Here is a 20,909-nt window from a genome sequence, read left to right as displayed (position 1 = left end):
AGCTTGTAGATGTGTTATTTTGTCCCAGAATAAGTGGTTAATATTTGATTTATTCTTTCTTTTCCAGAGAGCCTGAAGCCGCCTACCCAGGTCCTGTGAAGGACAAGAAATATGTAGTGTTTGAGTGGCAGCTAATGACCCTTTTCCAAACCTGTGGGGTGTGTTCTGAAAAGACACCTGGCAAAGTCAGAGTAAATGGAACAGCAGTCTACATCACACAGTCCTGCACATTTTGTGGCCACGTGAAGGAGTGGAACAGCCAGCCGAAGATTGGTAAGATTGCTGCTGGGAATTTGCTCCTTTCTGCTGCCATTCTTGTTTCTGGAAGCATGCCGACCAAAGCTCTTCGAATGCTCAACATTATGGGAGTGTCGACAATCCATCGGAACACATTTTTTAGGCACCAGAAAGCACACCTTCAGCCTGCCATTGTCAAACTCTGGAAGGAGGAGCAAAGTGACATCATCGGGTCCCTTAAAAAGAAGGCTGGAACACTAGTGTTGTCCGCAGATGGAAGGAGTGACAGCCCTGGACACTCTGCAAAGTTTGGTACAGTCAGCATCATTGAGCAGAGAATCAACAAAATTGTCCATGTTGAAATTGTACAGGTATGTTCTGTTGTGTTACTTTCAAGTTGTAAATTGCTCAACTATCTGTAATGACTGATCCATCTGGTCTCTTATATTCAGTCAAGTCAATATGTGTTTTGTTTTGTATTGTATTGTTTGTTCTCCATAGAGTAATGAGGTCAAGAGCTCATCATGGTGTGAACTCGTGGGACTGCAGAGGATCAAGGTGTTCCTTGACAATGCTGACTTGCAAGTGGGAACCTTGATCACGGACAGAAATCGTCAGGTAGCAAAGTGGGTCCGGGACCACTGGCTAGGAGTCAACCATCGATTTGACATATGGCATATTGCAAAAGGTATGATGTAATTTATAGTGCTTGTGTTATTTTGTATTTTTTTTTAATTAGTGAAGCAATGCATCTAAAATAAAATGTGTACTCACCATGTCTAATCTTGTAATAAATAAATAAATAAATAATTTAGTATAAAAAATTCTGGTTTAAATTGTAGACTATTACATTAGTCTATAATCTAATTACATATACTTTGTGTAGGCATCTCCAAGAAGATCGACTTGCTGGCCTCCAGGAGGGAAAGCGTTGATGCTGGGCTTTGGCGGCAATCGATCACCAACCATCTGTACTGGTCTGCTGGATCGAGCTCAGAAGAAGACAGGGACATGATTTTGGCCAAGTGGCAGATTGTGCTTTTCCATATACAGAACCAACACACAGACCTGCCAATTCCACTGATGCCATCATGTCCTCACGATCCATTGCAAGAGGATGACAGGACAAAAGTGTGGCTGGAACCAAGTATGTTATAATTGTATTTGGCCCATAATGTATGGTTTCAGTGTAAACTTGAAATGGCTTTAATGTTAATAGTGCCTTCCTGGAATTAAAACTTGTGATGTTTTTTGTGTGTGTTTGAACCCTGCTCCCCCAGACTCTGCCAGCTCAGTTGGTCTGGAGAAGATTCTCCATGGCACTATGATCTCGAAGGACATTTCACTGCTGTCCACGGATCACCAGACATCCAGTTTAGAGGCATACCACTCACTGATCCTGCACTTCCTTCCCAAGCACACAAGCTTCTCCTACCTAGGAATGCATGCCAGGTAGGCAGTACATTTGAAAATGTTATGGAATAAAGATTAGATAAGCGTGGCATTACTATTCAGGGACATGCTCTATTTTTGTTCTCTACTCGTCCATTAGAACATACCTTGCTGCCATGCACTACAATGAGAACAGTGGACGCATGCAGGCAGTGCGAAAAGATGGCATGCTCAGATGGTCAGTTGTGTTCCCGAAGCAAAAGAAGGGGGGTTATGTTGTTCGCCCAGTGAAAACTGAACCCACTTACGGTGAGTGTCTACGATATAGATACGCAGCCTTGTAATAACTATTGCTGTTAAGCAGCAATGCTGCCCAAATGCTGAGTTGAGATACTAAGAACAAAGAATTTTACTCTTAAATATATCGATAGATATAATATATATAACAGTAATACAAATTCTTGAACACTTGGCATTTGGTTACAGAATACACAGCCAAAATGTTGGAGATGGTTGTCTGGAAGGTGTCGGGAGACAGTGAGGGCACCCAAATCGTAATGCCTGTTGCCCCGCCATCGCTGTGCCATGATGCAGAGCGCCCTGAGAAGAGCCATGGAGTAGCGTCCTATGTGAGTCGCTTCAAGAACAAGTAGCCATCTTTGGTGAGTTTCTACAATATCATTATATAGGCATATCAACTGAGTGAGAACTCAGTTGTTACACAATTAATCCCTATATTCTTAGGCTGTGTGTTCACCGAAGCGTTTTTCTCCTGAGGGCCATGCGTTATTCCATGGGGAAGAATAAGCTTTGGTGGGACACACGCCCTAGATGACCTGAGTACCCCAGCGGTCTTTACTAAGCCCCTGCATTATTCCCTCTAAATTATATATTTTTAGTTGAAAATGGCTGATCTACAAGCTTAAAACATGTTGCGTTGAGACCCTTTGTGAGCTTGCAGATCTCTGACTTTTCCTCTGTGTTTTCCCCAGAATAGGTAAGCCTTTGTTCATTAGGTTTTATGGGGTTGGGGACTAGGGTCACTCAGTTGTTAGTGGGTCAGCGGCTCAGGAGGTTCTGGTTCAATTCCTGGCACCTCCTGGCTTAGTGTCAAAGTGTTGTTGAGCAAGACACCGAGCAAGTTGGCGCCTTTCACGGTTTCCTTCAACGTGACTGTGTGTTAATGGGTGAATGCAAAGCGTAGCATGTAGAACTTTGGATAAAGGCGCTATATAAATGCACACTTTGTCAATGTCGTAATACTGCATAACTTATTGTGTTTGTTGGTAACAGAACAGAGAGCAGAGTGGTCTAACATCTTTTTTCCCTCCCACCCGCAACCTTGTGGCTCAGCCCCCCCCCCCCCCCCCCCCCCCCCGCCCCCACCCCCCATTTCTCACCCTCTGCAGCCGCAGTACAGATGCCACTGAAAATGCTCTTGGCCTCGAGTTCTAGCTCCCTTCAACCCAGCAGCCACAGCCAGTCATCATTATATGGCTTCCACCCCTACCCCGCAACGACAGGGCCTTCCACGGCTCCAAGATCGTCATGCAGTTGCGACGTCCATCATGGTGAATGGGTGAGTGAATGTGTTGAGTGAATGTGTTGTGTGAATGTGTTGTGTGAATGTGTTGAGTGAATGGATGAGTGAATGGGTGAGTGAATGGGTGAGTGAATGGGTGAGTGAATGTGTTGTGTGAATGGTTGTGTGAATGTGTTGAGTGAATGGATGAGTGAATGGGTGAGTGAATGGGTGAGTGAATGTGTTGTGTGAATGTGTTGTATGAATGGTTGTGTGGATGTGTTGAGTGAATGGATGAGTGAATGGGTGAGTGAATGTGTTGTGTGAATGGTTGAGTGAATGGATGAGTGAATGGGTGAGTGAATGGATGAGTGAATGGGTGAGTGAATGGGTGAGTGAATGGGTGAGTGAATGGGTGAGTGAATGGGTGAGTGAATGGATGAGTGAATGGGTGAGTGAATGGATGAGTGAATGTGTTGTATGAATGGTTGTGTGGATGTGTTGAGTGAATGGGTGAGTGAATGGGTGAGTGAATGGGTGAGTGAATGGATGAGTGAATGGGTGAGTGAATGGGTGAGTGAATGGGTGAGTGAATGGGTGAGTGAATGGGTGAGTGAATGGGTGAGTGAATGTGTTGTGTGAATGTGTTGTATGAATGGTTGTGTGAATGTGTTGAGTGAATGGATGAGTGAATGGATGAGTGAATGGATGAGTGAATGGGTGAGTGAATGGGTGAGTGAATGGGTGAGTGAATGGGTGAGTGAATGGGTGAGTGAATGGGTGAGTGAATGGGTGAGTGAATGGATGAGTGAATGGATGAGTGAATGGGTGAGTGAATGGATGAGTGAATGGGTGAGTGAATGGGTGAGTGAATGGGTGAGTGAATGGATGAGTGAATGGGTGAGTGAATGGGTGAGTGAATGTGTTGTGTGAATGTGTTGTATGAATGGTTGTGTGGATGTGTTGAGTGAATGGATGAGTGAATGGATGAGTGAATGGATGAGTGAATGGATGAGTGAATGGGTGAGTGAATGGGTGAGTGAATGGTGAGTGATTGTGTTGTATGAATGGTTGTGTGAATGTGTTGAGTGAATGGATGAGTGAATGGATGAGTGAATGGGTGAGTGAATGGATGAGTGAATGGATGAGTGAATGGGTGAGTGAATGGATGAGTGAATGGATGAGTGAATGGGTGAGTGAATGGGTGAGTGAATGGTGAGTGATTGTGTTGTATGAATGGTTGTGTGAATGTGTTGAGTGAATGGATGAGTGAATGGATGAGTGAATGGGTGAGTGAATGGTGAGTGAATGGTGCGTGAATGTGTTGTGTGAATGGTTGTGTGGATGTGTTGAGTGAATGGGTGAGTGAATGGGTGAGTGAATGGGTGAGTGAATGGGTGAGTGAATGTGTTGTATCTCCACACCTGCCTTCCATTCTACAATCAACTGCTGCCACTACAAAAGCCCAGTCCGCTCTTCACTCCTTGCCAGAGCTTCACCTGTCAACACGTACGGTAAAGTACAGGCCAGCCTACAGTTAGTGTTTCCCAGTTGTAGTGCTAGTTTATCATTTAGTCTTACACTGCTATTTGCCAAGCTGTTTAACTTTACGCAGTTACAGCCCCAGCCTTCTGTTGTTATCCTGTGGTGGTTATTTGTCACTAAACCTGCCTCTCCTCTCCTCTCCAGTCTTCCGGATCCCCAGCTGAGCTGCCACCACGGAGCCACCAACCCACACCACCTACACTCACTCCACTACCTTTTCCCACAAGACCTTGAATAAATACGCCCACAGGCTACACATAAACCTCCTCTCCTCTTGCTGTGCGCTTGGGTAACACACATTCACCAGCCATAACACTGATGGCATCTTGTCAGCAGGAGTTGCTGACAGCTGAGCCCGCAAAAATCCATCACTACATACGCCTTTAGTAGGGGTGCCCAAAAGGTAGATCGCAATCTACCAGTAGATCACAAAGGCTGTGCAGGTAGACCACATGACATGCCCCCAAATATATATATTTGTAATTAAAGTATTTTTGGCATCTGCCAATTGAATTAAGATGACTTGATTGATCAAGAAGGGCCTGTCAGCTCACTGACTTCATGGCTTCTATAGTAGGCAAACACACAATGCAATGCTTTGTTTTCAAGAGTGTTGCGTGCAAACTTCAGTAGCATAAAAAAAACATATTAAAAAAACTACACGTTTAAAATGTTTTGCATTTCGCATCCCAAGTGCATTTATCTTATACTTATTACAAAGTATTTTCAACAATGGTATATATATATATTTTTTGGGGTTGGTATCTTGTTGAGCTGGTCATTTTAAAAGTAGTTCTCAAGTCAAAAAAGTGTGGGCACCCCTGGCCTACAGGCATTAGGTCCTCCTGACATTGAATGTTGTTTGAAATATTAGCTCTAAAAACTAGGAACATCTTATGTCCAAAGATGAAGGGTGCTTCCCTTGTAAAGTCTGAATGATGAATTAACTGTTACAAATGCTGACAACAGAGAAAAAGCGTAATGTCAATGTTTATGCAAGAGTATTTTGAAAGAATTGTGTCCACTTTAATTGCCTTTATATGGTTGTTGGTGATACTGTTGAATGATTTTCTTTTTCACACAAACTACACAGTACATGTTTATGTCTGGATATTATGTTCATATGAAACAAAGGCTTCAAGAAGCAAAATATTTCCAAGAGACATTCAGTACAAAGACAAATGAAAACACCTGAACCTGTATGCAACATAACGGAACTTCCTGTGGAAGAAGAAGAAGAAAGAAGAAAAACAGAGTTAAAACTTGTCTGGTTTTGGTGAAATATTTTGTTTTTGACATGCTGTGTTATGCCGTTAGAACAAAATGAGTAATGTGTTGGTAGCAATTACTGCATGTGTAGTATGCGTGCCTTACATTTTCATAATGGTAAATAACTTGTATAAGGAGTTTTGCAAAGTATGATAATATAACATAGCCATTAGGATTAGGTTAGTGGGGAACTTGACAGATGTATCATCACTTTTACAAGGTTAAAATGCCCATTTATAAATTTGTACTACACTAGAAATATTGGCAAGCAAATCAAGTATGTTGGAGAAGATGTGAGCTCTCCATGTGGGTATCAGGGAATTGGTAAAGTGTTTGGTTGTGTTTATCATAACAATATAACACTCACTCATGTTGAGTTGCAAGTTGCTGAGCATCAGCTCTGTGGTCCTGAAACCAATGGTTGTAGGCTGTCCTCAGACCATGTACATCCAGACAGACAGTTTGGAAACCAGGGTGGTCTGTGATGCATCTACACAGCTGTGCAGCCTCACGCATGGTGGTGAGTGTCTGTTGATAGCCATGGCAGCAGACACACTCTGCATGGGTTGGCATCACAACACACTTCTGACAGTTACACCTACAACAGAAATATAGTTTTAACACTATTACTTGATATGAAACTTAATAATCGAGCTTGAGCTATGCAGGCTTTCTTTTTATTTACCAATTGGTGTTGCCCACTCGTGGAGATGGCTGTGGTTGGGGTGTTCCTGCTGCTCCAGACGGGCCTGCCTGAGGCTGACGCTGAGCTGCAACAGGTTCAAACCTAAACGGTTGAAGGTCTGCAGCAGATGCGATCTCCACATCATCATCATCATCATCATCATCATCATCAAAATCGTAATAATTTGACCCTGCAGAGGAGGCCTGCACACTGTGGTCGCTCTCACTGTCAGACATGTTCAATTACTAGTAATGTACAGTACGGGTGCGTTCATATATAAGGCACTGAGCTCACTGGTCCCCCAAACCTGTGTGCACCGCATATCCGAACACAACAGTTACAGGTAGTTTGGTTCCACTCGCCCAGTTTTGACGCATACCGAAATGCCTTGTGAGCTTGAAGCTCGCCTATTTTCAAATGGCCGAAATGTATAGGGCTGAAGTAGTAATGTATGTTTTTAAATAATAATCAAAATCTACAAAGTAGGCTATCTAGTGGAGTAAAAGTATAATATTTGCCTCTTAGATGTATGACACTCCAGTAAAGTAAAAATACCTAAAAGATGTACTCAAGTACAGTGCTTGAGTAAATGCACTAACTTTACACCACTGGTTATTAGCTGCTCATGTGTGTGTTATTAATTGGCAGCTGAGAGAGCTGACATACAACTAATAAGGTTTTAATCAGCAAGCTAAAACACAATTGAAAAAACTGCACAGAATGATCATTCATTTTCAACAGTTAGTTGGCCTATGGAAGAAACTATTTATAGCGTATTTCAACGGAGACAGAATAACTTTGCCATTGCAATGACATATGGGCTATGGAGGGCGCATAACAAAAACTTTGATCGATTGGATGTTAGATGGCCCATTGATCCAGTTGGCTTGAAGGAACGGATCAGTAACCTATACATTGGATATTTAATTCAGTGGAAAACATCTTGTTGGGTGAGGATGCATTTCACATGCCAAATTGGTATTGTGCTTATATTGTGTCCGCCGTGGCACCATGCTTTTGCACCAAAAATGAATTAATACATATTTTAATTTTCGTGTCTGGCTGCCTCAACACAGCCCATCCTCCAGTGCCAACATGCTGACACCCGCTTTAAATTTGTTTCATGTCCCATATCGGACACACCACAGTTGTGTTAAATAATAAAAGAGAACACACTAGAGGCTCCCAACCAATGCAGGTTTTATTGTGGACACAGAGACAGAAAAATGACCAACGTTTTGGACAGACTGAGCTGCCTTCTTACAATTGTAAAAAAAATCTGGCCCTTGAGGCTTTATAAGATACATACAGAAAATAATAGATTGTGGTAAATGCGCACATTAGAGACACAAGCTTATATGTCTGCTTTTCAATAACGTTAGCTCCAAAAAAATAAAAAATAAAATATATATATATATTGCCTATGTTTGTATTAATCAATATAGCCTACTGATTTATGCAACACTACAAATTACTCATTATTGATATTATTACATAATATAATACAACATAACATTATTATATTATGTATTATTATGATATAATATGAATAATACATCATAATGTCTCAAACATTCAAAAACCTCTGGCAAAGTGCTTGATTTCAATGTTTTATGTTAACTCTTTCTTCTAATTATTATCAATTTCCCTCACAAATAGGCTTCCTGTCCCCTATTAATCTTATGTTGTAATTATTTGTCACAGGCCAGGAGCCACAGTTAAAATCGCGAGGGGGAAAAAAAAGCTCCATAACATCCACGGGTCACCTCGCTTGTTCTACCCACAGATAACCACTCATTTTGGGCTTGCTGAACCTCAGTGGCCCGCTGTAAACAAGCCTGGAGCGGAGGCAAGTGACACGCCCCTCGCGACTGCAGAGCTAGCCACCTATGCTAGCTCTGTTTCACTATGAATATTGCAAAAACGGTCGGGTCAATCATAAAAAAAATGAACGTGTGATAGAATAGATACAGTTGGTCATGGTCATTAACACAGTTTTGTATGTACTTCTTATTAGAGTGTATAGTATCTTAATTCCCACAGCCATTTTTCAATGGGTTTCAATGGGGTGACGTCACCGACATTCCCGTGATGACACGCTGTTATGACTCGTCACTCTCCGAGGTGGTTTGGGTGAATTTCGGAAATGTGGCCACCGGGCGTCGCCTTCTTCTGACAGCTCTCAATATAGACACTTTCAGTGTATAGTTGTATTGGCAAATATTTGCACAACTATTACACAATTAATTTGAGACAAAGTAGAGTCCATTATGTTACTTTGCCTTTAACACATCAACCGCCAAGAACGTAGTCCTACGGTCCGTTAAATCCAACTGTTAAGCGCCGAGACCGTAGTGCTACGGTCCGGGTGCTTTTTCGATTTTTTCGATTTTTTTTTTTTTCTTCAATTTTCTAGGGGGACCATTTTCAGTGTAACACCACCGGAAGTCGACCGGAAGTGCGATCCCATTTTTTGTTTCCCGTCGGCCTCCATTCTAAGTAGCACACTAAAACCCTTCTAAAACCTGTGTAGTTTTTTCTCCTCGCATTTCCCATGTTAACATAAACGGTCAGAACTCAAATATGGCGGCTCCGTTTGACTCGTGGTCTGGACTAATAGACGCAGGGACATGTGCACGTTGTTTACAAACAGTCCATCGCGCATTCTAAATGATTTTAACGGGGCCTATGGCGACTTGAAAAAAACAAAAAACAACAATAAAACCTTGGCACTGGTGTGTACATTATGAGATTAGCCCTTGACGGTGGATGTGTTAATAAACTGAATGTCCCGAGACATTTGCTTCACCTCCATGAGTAGCTCTGTAAGCATCCTGGTGTTTTTGTTGGCAGCAATGTCTTGAAGAAAAACAATGGGTTTTACATTAAATGTCAAGGATAGATTCACAATTTTCAATCATTTAGAATGACACTAAGCAACTCTGTGATAGCTTAAGTCTTTGCAACCCTAACTTATAGTAACCATTAAGTGCTTAAATATTAAGCCTAAACACTATGACGAATTACATGAAAAAAGAAACAGTGACAAAGACTGTAAAGTCACAAGGGACATGTTTCTCAATGCATCAGTAAGGTTAAGTTGTTGATCAGAAAATGATACTTGCCTTGCAACATTTGACCATGGAATCTTCCCCGTGGCGTTTCAGGAACTGAACCTGAAGAAATCAACAACATGGCATCAGCATTGCACACATTGTCATTGTGTATGGGGGAGGCGGGGGGTAAAGTGGAATAGAGGCATCTTTACCCGGGCCAGGTGATCTGAAGTCAGCTGATCTGGAGCCACGTGCGTAGTTGTCATCAAAGTCTAATAGAAAGAGAAAGGGCAGAAATCATTGTTTACATTGAACATGAATTATGGATTTTTGCACAAAAAAAACAACATTTAAGATGAATGCATACCATTCCTTGCATGCTCTGATGGCACAGTGTGGTAGGGGCTGGAGTTATACATTGGCATTCCTAGAGAAAGAGCGACAGAATTATCAAAATAAGGCAAATAAGCACCATCAAAGTAGTTATCAATGGGCACCATATACAGTAGCAAGTGTACCTAGCGCATGTCTGGTGGTAAAAACAAAACATGATTTGAGAATGTGTTAGTTAACTCACCTTGATAGCCTTGGTGCTGGTGGTGATGATTGCCAGCGAAGTCTAAAAAGAGGACAATCAAAATATTCAAAAAACCTTGTTAGCCTTGGTGCTGGTGGTGATGATTGCCAGCGAGGTCTAAAAAGAGGACAATCGAAATATTCAAAAAACCTTGATAGCCTTGGTGCTGGTGGTGATGATTGCCAGCGAGGTCTAAAAAGAGGACAATCGAAATATTCAAAAAACCTTGCATGCAATTTATCAAGACTGTGTATCTGTTTTAATGTTTAGAGTAGGAGGAGCTAGAAGTTCAAATATGTCAGTCTTTCATAAGTTACAGTATGTCATGGCACAATAGCCAAGGCACAGCAACTGTTTAATGATGGCTAATAAAACAGTCACAAATGTATAAAAAGGCTCTTGTTGACACAGGGACAACAGACGTACCATTCCTTACTTGTCCAGTGTGGTTCCCTCCTGAAATGGATTACAATAACGGTAATTAGTCACTGTAAAATACAAGTTCTCATATAATATCATGCCAACATTAACAGCTCATTGCAAAATAGTGAGACACTGAATAAGCTACTCATATATGCACTCAACTTTACATTTCCACCCATTTAACTAACATTTCCAGTCAGTGTAAGGCAGGACTAGTAATCCAACCGCCACCTATTGAAACAGACTGGAGACACAATAAGTGTGGCTGAGAGAATCACATAGCTATATCTAGCCTGTCTACTTACCATCATTGCAGGGGTCCATTGACTCCAGCTGTGCCAAGAAGCTTCCACCAAAGCCTAAAATGAGAGAACACAAAACATGAACTATGAATGCTATCAAAAGCACATTTACAATCTGTCCACCCTGACTTATTAGTGTGAAGTGGTTCACTTACCATTATTAGGCATGTTATCCTCCGAGCAGCTTCCTCCAGAGGCCGAGCAGCTTCCTCCAGAGGCTAAAAGAAGGGAACACAAGACATGAATAGTGGACACTGTAACTTTTGAACACACAACCTGACTGATATGTTTGCATGTATTGACAGAGGAACTAAATGCTTGTAAAGCTCTCATGCAATTACATTTTGTTCTGCCATGTAAGTAAATAATGACATACCACTGCTTGCATTTAGTGTTGGCACCAAGGGGTACTGGCGGGATTCTGGCAGCACTGTATTAATAAATAAGTGGAATTATACATGGTAATACTTAAAGTAGGTGTAGCAGTTAGTGTCATAACTGACAAGTGTCGCCATTATACCTGGAAAATGAACATCGGGTGGCTTGGCAAATCTTCGCTTCACACTGCTGTTTTCTGGCTCGTGCACAGGATTTGTCCTAAAGAAATAACAACATTTAACATTCCCAGGCTCCCAGGATAATTAAATGAATTGAGCAAGCCTTGAGAGAGACACTGTTCAGGAGCCCATGGCCCGTTTCTGAGCCATGGGCTCCTGAACAGTACCAAAAACTATCACAAGGAATTCAACTGTACCTTGCTCTTTTCCAACGTACATCTGCTTCCTCCTCAGATTCCAAATCAGTGGTTAGACATCCACTAGTCACATACTTGTCTTCATGTTGCTTGGCCTTTTCAAATGAGTCTGTAAAAGAACAAGCAGAAAATACAGCATGACATTATTAAGAAGTATGAGGAACAATTCACATCAGACAACAATAGCGATGCAGTGACTATACTTACCACAAGTAATTAAGAGCCGAATATTCTCACATGTGGTCCATCCTTTACGGGGCATCATGTGTTCTATTGGCCAATCACGGTGCAGGATTGGTCAGTGTCCAAACCTCACTTATAGGGGGCGGTTACACCGCCCGAACAATTGGTTAAAAATAAAAAATGCATAACATATATGTGTCTGCTGTTCTTCTGCCAGCCTCTAGGTGGCGGTAGAGATGTACTGCAGGACCGACCGAACCTGCAGCGCTGGAGAAGTCGCATCCAATCGGCTCTCGGAGAGTCTTTTGACCACGCCCACGCAGTGCTGTAGGCTACGCCCTCCGTGACAGAAACAAGGCCAAGCTCTGACATCACACCAGGCACACATACGTCCAGCCAATCAGAGCAAGGGCAGGGCTGTGATGTCATACTGAACGCAGTGATTGGTGTTTTTTTGTTGTCTCCGCCAGGAGACTATGTTTTCGTTCTCGTCCTTCCATGTGTCCACCAAGCTAACATTGGTCAAGCTTCACGTGACACGTGACAATATGTTGAAAGGGTGTGCTTTGATTGGCTTGCGAGACGCATGATGAAATAGAGGTGTGTCACTTCAAAAGATCATTTATATCTTTTGAAGTGAGGTAAGACAGGATTAATCAGGAACAGTACTGGCGGAGACCTGTGCTCCGAGGAGCACATTTTCTAGTTTTGATTTTTTTTGCTTGGAAACGTGTCCGATAGCCTATCACTGATCTAGGATCCTTGTGCTCCTTTACTATTGGTTGATTGTAATTGGCCCAATACAGCAGTGGTTCTCAAAGTGAGGTCCGGGTACGCCCAGGGGTTCTTGAAGGGGTTTCAAGGGGTCCCCAGCCAAATGATTGATAGTTAGGAATATGAACCAAATGGACCCTTATGTGTCAGTAACTCTGAGAGTGTACAAATGGACCCAACTGGCTTAATCCATATAAAAACTGGGGATCCTTGAAATTAAACTGATTGAGAATCACTGCCATGGCTGTAAAAATCTTCTCTTATGGGGGTCTCTGGTATATCTTTTCAAACGGGGGTCCGTGGGCTAATATGTGTCAATTTGAGGGTCCTTGACATGAAAAAGTTTGAGAATTACTGCCACCGCGGCTCCGCCCTCATCTAGTAGTTTAATCCAATGAAAGTCAAAATGTTGCATTTTTGACCTGGTGTCACCAGGCTTTGTCCACACGGTGGGAAAATGAACGACTGTGACGTCTGAGGAGGTGACCGAATTCCTTCACACAAAAGACTGAATCATCTTCCTTATTGAACTTAAAGGGACATTTCGCCGATTTTGCATCAAACCCCTATTTTTATCTAGGTCTAGGACCCATAAACATGATCCTGGTGTGTTTTTTGTGTTTTATCTGTATTTTTTGATTTGTATCCATATCCTCAGAGACTCTGAGTCATTTGACTCGATGTAGACCACACCCCCACGCAGCCTCCCCTCCCCACAAGGAAGGGCAGTGCCCCAAAGCATTATGGTCATTGCAGTAATGCAGTCAAAAGTCAAACACACAGACTTCTATATTTTTCTGGCCATAGGGTGCAAATTTCAAATTTTAAATTAAATAACTACTGTTATCTACTACAAATATTATTAACATTGAGTGACTGTAAGTTCTTCCAGGGGTGAAATGCTCCTTTAATAAGTTCAATAAGGAAGTTTAATAAGCTTCATTGGTTGATTGTAATGTCACTGATCTGGGGTCTAACCACTCTGCTACTGTATTAGACCATTGATTAAAATGTAATGGTGTAAATATTAATAAAATGCTTCCTCAGTGTGAATTTCATGATCATATGAGATGATTATTGTTTTTTGTTTGTTTTACTACTACAAACATACATAAACAACATTACAGTAACTATACTGGTAGTATGCTATTAATTAGATATGTCTTAAAAATAAAGGACGCCTACTATACCATGGGTCTTCAACAGAGGGTCTGGGACCCCTGAGAGGTCGTCTATGGAAGTCTGTAGGTAAAAAAATATATAAATACCACAATGAAATAAATAAAATCCACAATCAAATCAATAAAAAACACAATGTTATGAATACAAAAATACAATAAAAAAAAGACATGTATTTTTTTATCGAATTATGTTTTTATTTTATTTCATTAGGCAGCATTTTATGTTAATGGTTTTGAGGGAAATTGACTCCAATTAATTATTAGTAATGATTATGCACCATTAGAATACATGCCTGCATTCCATATTCCATCCATATGTAACTCAAATGTAAAATGTTTATAATATCAGAGAAACAGTCTGCTGTGAGTCCATATAACGTGATGCACTATGTTTGAACATGTGAGTGATCTACAGTACAGATGTGGGGGGAAAAAGGAGTGTCATGTAGCGTTTTATAGCGCCTTACATTCTTACAGTCTTTCCCCCAAAGATACAGCATGTCACGGGGAAAACTTCATATCAGAATATCAGTTTACTTTAACCCTTTAAGACCGGGAACGCATCCGTGTCATTTTAAGATTTCTTTGGCTATAAAAAAATAGCAGATCTACAAGCTCATATCACATCACGCGTTGTGAGATTTGGTGTACAGTAGATGCAAAAAGAACGCAGTGAGGTGAAGTGGCTAAACTGAAGTGATGATTTCCAAATATTATCAAGTATTTTGCGCCCACCCCCTACTTTGAGAAGCCCTGCCCTTGGACAGTGGTTTTCCACCTTTTTAGGCTGCGACCCTCCAAAAATAATCATATTTGAACTGGGGACCCCCCAAAATAATCATATTTGAACTGGGGACCCCCCCAAAATAATCATATTTGAACTGGGGACCCCACAAAATAATCATATTTGAACTGGGGACCCCCCACCCTGACAGGAACTTAGTAGGAGTTGAGGCGTTACATTTAGTTTGACTCCACAGATAAATATTGTGAAAATAGCAGATGTACAAGCTCACAACAGGAGGCGTTGTGAGCTTGCAGATTGGCTATTTTTTTGGCTATTTTATATTATTTGACAATTTGGCCAATGTTTGACCAGTTTTTATAGTATTTTGTTGATGTTGAGTTTGTTGATTACTTTTCATGTAGTAGGCCTAATTGTGTTTTTGGTATTTAAAAGGTCTTAAAAATCCTGTCAGGGGACCCCCACCCCCAAAATCATGTGGGGACCCCCCTGTGGGTCCCGACCCACAGGTTTGGAACCACTGCCCTAGGAAGCAGGGAGGGGTGGGGCTATAAGAGTCCTCTAATGGTCGGCCCCTCCCCCTATCTCACATACAAATGTTTGTGACCCAGCTGTGTTTGAAAATAAAACAACTCTTATAGTGAAATAAACAACTCATTATGTAATGTTACTCCACATGGACGTTAAGTAGAGTTATATCAGCGTTTACCAGGCTGTTAAAACACACTGTGTGACCAGAATGAGGAAACATTATCTCCATCCAAATACAGGTGAGTTTTCTACAGGTGTGTTAGCTACGTAGCTTAGCTAATTAACTGCTTAGCATTAAGGAATTGATGAAATTGCGTGTAATCTCACTTTTCCTTGACTTGGTAAAAAAACAACCACTAGTGAGGATGAAGCAGCTATTGCTGTGTGAAGTGAATATGAATCGTGTTTGTTTTAGCCCTGAAACATGTCTGTCATATCATGAGTCATGGATTAACTTCAACCTGGTGTTTGCACTTTTTTCATTTACGGCCCGTACATCTACATAAACGTTCATATTTCAAATATAAAGTCCTTACCGCATGGGCACGGATGTTACAATTATGTACGGGTCCTCAAAAGTACCCGTATCTTCCGTATTGTTTAATAAATAGCATTTTAATCCGGTCAGTGGCCATTTTCTCCGGCTTTCGCCTATGCTTTAAACCACGTGACCCTATCGGTTGGGAGATGTATTGCACCCTTGTAACTCTATGAGGAAAATGGCCACCGATCGGATTAAAATGCTATTTATTAAACAATATGGAAGATACGGGTACTTTTGAAGGCCTGTACCTAATTATAACATCCGTGGTCATGTGGTAAGCACTTTATATTTGAAATGTGAACGTTTATGTAGATGTACAGGCTGTAAATGTAGAAAGTGCAAACACCAGATTGAAGTTAATCCATGACAGTCAGTGCTGCAACTAAGTACATGTACTCAAATACTACTTGAGTACAATTTTGAGGATTTTTTTTTTACCTAACTGGGATTCCAATGTTCAATACATTTACTTCCACTCCACAGCATCTCAGAGATAAATATTTTACTTTTACTCCACTCCACTACAATGATATGAAAACTTTAGTTACTAGTTATTTTGTAGATTTTGATTATTACAAAACATACATTAACCACTTCAGTGTGTGTGTCACACTCACACTCACACTCTCACTCACACACACACACACACACACACACACACACACACACACACACACACACACACACACACACACACACACACACACACACACACACACACACACACACATTCAATTCAATTCAAAGGGCTTTATTGGCATGAGAAAACATATGTTTACTTTGCCAAAGCACAATACAGCAATACAATCAAAACAAAAAGTGTACATGTGTAAGTCAGAATCTTCAATAGATTAATTTCTATGTACCAAGATCACTGGGTGCAGGTATAGTGCAGGAATATGCACAATGATTAGTCTTTAGGGTGGTTGTGTTCCGTTCGATATCCTTCTCCTATCACAGCAACTCACGAATCTTGCTGCTGTGTTTGCACATTGTTGTACTTCGCCCAGCAGATATGGGAGTTTTTTGTCATTGGTCATGTTTTCAAAATCTCTGTGTGTGGTTGTAATCTGTGGGAAGTATGTGTCTCTGATGTCTTGGTACAATGGACAGACGGTTAGGAAGTGTAGCTCGGTTTCCACTTCCTTTTTTGTGCAGTGGGTGCATAGTCTGTCTTCTCTCGGGATACAGGTCTGCCTGTGACGACCTTTCTTGATCGCAAGACTGTGCTCACTGAGTCTGTACCTAGTTAAGATTTTCTTTGTTTTGGGTTGGTCACGGTGCTCAGGTATTTTGCCACTGATAGATAGCATTCTAGTTGACTCTGCTTTTGTGTTGCTTCTTTCCAATGTGTCAGGTAGTTTTCCTTTTGCTGTTTTATAATATTGTTTGGTCCGATGGGTTTTCTATCTCGTGGCTCTGTTTGTGTTTGTGCCCGGAGTTCCATGGCCAGCTGGCTGAGGGGGATATAATTCCTTTTAACAGGTCGTTCATGAAAGTCCTTGCGGTCTTGTTTCCAATGAGAACCTGTGAGCAATTAGGGGTTAAAAGTCTTGATCAGGGACACATTTCATCGACACATATGCTGGCCTGGCCTGGAATCGAACCTGGGGCAACCAGGGCCTCTGGCTCCCTAGGCGGGCTCACTAACCACTCAGCTATGGCCGCCCCTCTCTAGAGTTTTGCTGTGTGTGAGTGCTTTGTTATGGAGTCCATCTAGGTCGCTTTCTTTTAGGTGGTTGTAGAACTTAAGTGCTCTCTTTTTTATTTTGATTATGAGTGGGTATCATCCTAGTTCTGCCTTGCATGCATTATTTGGTGTTTTTCGATGGGTACGGAGAATGGATTTGCAGAATTCTGTGTGTAGGGTCTCGGTTTGGTGTTTATCCCATTTTTCAAGGTCATGGTTTGCTAATGGTCCCCAGATCTCACAACCATAGAGGGAAATTGGTTCTATCACAGAGTCCAGTATTTTAAGCCAGGTTTTAATTGGGATGTCTATTTTGATGTTTCTTTTGATAGCATAGAATGCCCTTCTTGCCTTGTCTCTCAGGTCCTTTATAGCTTGGTTGTAGTTCCCTGTGCTGCTGATGTTTAGGCCAAGGTAGGTATAGTTTTTTGTTTGTTCTAGTGGGATTGTATTTAGGAAAAATTGATGGTTTTGGCGGCTGGATCTTTTTTGAAATATCATGATTTTAGTCTTAGTTAGGTTCACTGTCAGGGCCCATGTCTGCGAGAATTTGTGTAGGAGATCAAGTTGCTGCTGTAGTCCTTCCTTGGTTGGAGACAGCAGCAGCAGGTCATCTGCGAAAAGTAAGCATTTGATTTCTGTGTTTGCCAAGGGGATGCCTGGAGCTGTAGACTGTTCTAACGTTTTTGCTAACTCGTTGATATATGTTGAAGAGTGTTGGACTCAGGCTGCATCCCTGTCTAACTCCTCGGCTTTGGGGGAAAAAGTCTGTGTGCTTTTCGCCTATTTTAACTGCGCATTTGTTGTTTGTGTACATTGATTTTATGATGTCATAGGTTTTCCCCCCTATGCCACTTTCCAATAGTTTGTACATCAGACCCTCATGCCAAATTGAATCGAATGCTTTTTTGAAGTCGACAAAGCAGGAGAATAATTTGCTTTTGTTTATTTGGTTGTCAATTAGGGTGTTTAGAGTGTAAATGTGGTCTGTTGTGCGATATTTTGGTAGAAAGCCAATTTGTGATTTGCTCAGGACATTGCTTTCTGTGAGGAAGTTTAGGATTCTGTGGTTGAGGATCATGCAGAGGATCTTTCCGAGGTTGCTGTTTACACAGATCCCGCGGTAGTTATTTGGGTCATATTTGTCTCCACTTTTGTGGAGTGGCGTTATCAGCCCTTGATTCCATGTGCTGGGGAAGATCCCAGAGCTGAGCACGATATTTAGTTTTAGTATGGCCATTTGGAATTTGAGGTCGGTGAATTTTATCATTTCATTTAGAATACAGTCTGCCCCCCAGGCCTTCTTGGTTTTAAGTGTTTTTATTTTGTCTTGTAGTTCTTTTAGGTTGATTTGGGAATCTAGTGGATTCTGGTAGTCTTTTACGGCTGACTCTAGGTTTTGTAGTTTATCTTTTATTTGTTTTTGCTCTTTGTTCTTCTCGATTGGGCCAAAGAGGCTAGAAAAATGATTCACGCATATATCTCCATTTTGGATGGGTAGTTCGTCCTGTTTTAGCTTATTAAGTCTGTTCCAGTTTTCCCAGAAGCTGTTTGTCTGTATGGAATCTTCGATATCTTGCAGTTGGTTTCTAACATGTTGATCTCTTTTTTCTCTTACTGTATTTTTGTATTGTTTCAGTGTTTCCCCATTTTGGAGACGTGTGTTGTGGTTGTCTGTGTTTTTGGTTTGATAGTTTCCTTAATTTTTTCCTGAGATTATTGCAGTCATTATCGTACCATTTGTCATTCTCAACATTTTTTCTGGCTTTCCTGTTTGATACTTTTAGGTTTGCTAGTGAGGCTGTTAGTTCAAATATATGATTGAGGCCTTCTACTGCCCTGTTTACACTTTCACTGTTTTCTTCAAAGGTTTTTTCTAGGAAATGATCCAGTTGTGATTGGACTTGTTTTTGCCTAATAGCATTTTGGAAAGCTTCTGCGCTATGTTCATTCCATTTGTAACGTTTTCTTACAGTATGTAGTTTGTTTGGCGTTTGTTCTTTGTGTCTGTGTGTTGATCTGTTTAGATAGGCTGTGATTCTGTTGTGGTCTGACAGGGGTGTTTGCGGGCTGACTGTGAAGGCTCTGAGCGATGCTAGGTTTATGTCCGTGATAAAGTAATCTACCGAGCTGTTTCCCAGGGATGAGCTGTATGTATATCTACCGAAGGAGTCCCCTCGGGGTCTACCGTTAACGATGTACAGACCCAGTGAGCGACAGAGCTGTAGCAGTTGTGACCCATGTTTGTTTGTTGTTTTGTCGTGATTGTATCTCGGGGGACATGTTGGGGAGCTGATGTTTCCCCCTCCTGGTAGGTGTTTGTTTCCCTGTGTGTTGAGGGTGTCAGGCCCTTGTCCTGTTCTGAGATTTAGGTCTCCACAAATTACAATGTGACTGTGTGCCTGGAAACGGCTGATATCCTCTTCTAGTGTGGGGAAAAAGTCCTCTGTATAGTAAGGGGATTCAATTGGGGGGATGTAGGTGGCACACAGGTAGACATTTTTTTCGGTTGTGGTAAGTTCCTTGTTTATTTCTAGCCAGATGGAAGATGTTCCAGTTTTGACTAGCTTAATGGCGTGGACTAGTTCTGATTTGTACCATATTAGCATACCTCCAGAGTCCCTTCCCTGGGTGACTCCTGCCAGCTTTGTAGATGGTACCACAAGTTCTCTGTAGCCAGTAGGACAGCCAGTGGGGCAGTCCCCTCTGTGCCATGTTTCTTGTAGAACAATGATGTCTATGTTTGCATCTCTTAGGCAAAGTCTGGGGTTCTGCTTTTGATGCCAAGGGCAGTCGACCTCAAACCTTGTATATTCCAGGATGATATAGTGAGTGATTTGTACTCCATTGTTCACATTGTTGTTACATTCCAGGGGTTCTGCCCTGGGCCCATGCTGTGTAGAAATCCCTGAACATTTGCTCGATGCTGTGTGTGCTGGGGATGGCTCTGGTCACTGCCTGTGCATATGTGTATGGTTGGAGAGGGAGGGGGAGAGTGGGTGGTGGTGAGGCTGATGTAGGAGTGTATGGGATGGACATCAGTGGTGTGGGTGAGCTGTGCGTGGGATGAGGTCTGGGTGGAGCAGTGAAGATAGGCATCAGGGGTGTGGGTGGGCCACCCTGTTGTGTGGCATGGGGTCTGGATGGAGCGGAGGGGTGTCTAAGAGAGGGTCTGCTAGGTTGATAGGGGTGGTGACGCCTAGTAGAGTGTCCTCTGTGTGCAGTGCGGTGTCCTCTGGGTGTAGGATGTTGTCCACGCTGGTTGCGTTTGTAGGGTGTTGTGTCTGTAGGATGGTCGCGGTCGAGTGCGATGTCCTTCAGGCTCTTTGCAAAAGTTGGAATGTCAGCCTTGCGGATGTGTACCTGGTCGTGTAGGCTTCCCTTGTGCAGGGTTGGGTGTTCTGCAAAGTGGACCTTAGTCTTCCTTGCACAGATTCTGGAAGTCTGTGTGTTGATTGCGTTGATGTAGTCGTATTCGACGTCGCCTCTGTGTAGCAGT

At 42.0% G+C, this 20,909-nt stretch overlaps 1 protein-coding gene across 1 annotated transcript; it reads right to left on the bottom strand.

Annotated features, from left to right (window-relative positions):
- Window positions 1–6,940: 6,940 nt before the first annotated feature.
- On the bottom strand, window positions 6,941–20,125 carry LOC311038670 (uncharacterized protein; the record flags this gene model as incomplete). Its single annotated transcript, XM_084048240.1, has 10 exons — window positions 6,941–6,957; window positions 9,919–9,978; window positions 10,074–10,133; window positions 10,284–10,325; window positions 10,710–10,739; window positions 11,012–11,065; window positions 11,164–11,226; window positions 11,385–11,438; window positions 11,529–11,605; window positions 20,022–20,125. 10 exons carry the CDS (start codon window positions 20,123–20,125, stop codon window positions 6,941–6,943), a joined length of 561 nt encoding a protein of 186 aa, XP_083904366.1.
- Window positions 20,126–20,909: the final 784 nt, after the last annotated feature.

The sequence above is a fragment of the Gymnoscopelus microlampas genome (assembly GCF_963454915.1).
Source record: "Gymnoscopelus microlampas genome assembly, chromosome: 22".
NCBI classification, from domain to species: domain Eukaryota; kingdom Metazoa; phylum Chordata; class Actinopteri; order Myctophiformes; family Myctophidae; genus Gymnoscopelus; species Gymnoscopelus microlampas.
Note: the sequence above shows the minus strand (reverse complement) of the source record. Positions and strands in the feature narration are given on the sequence as shown.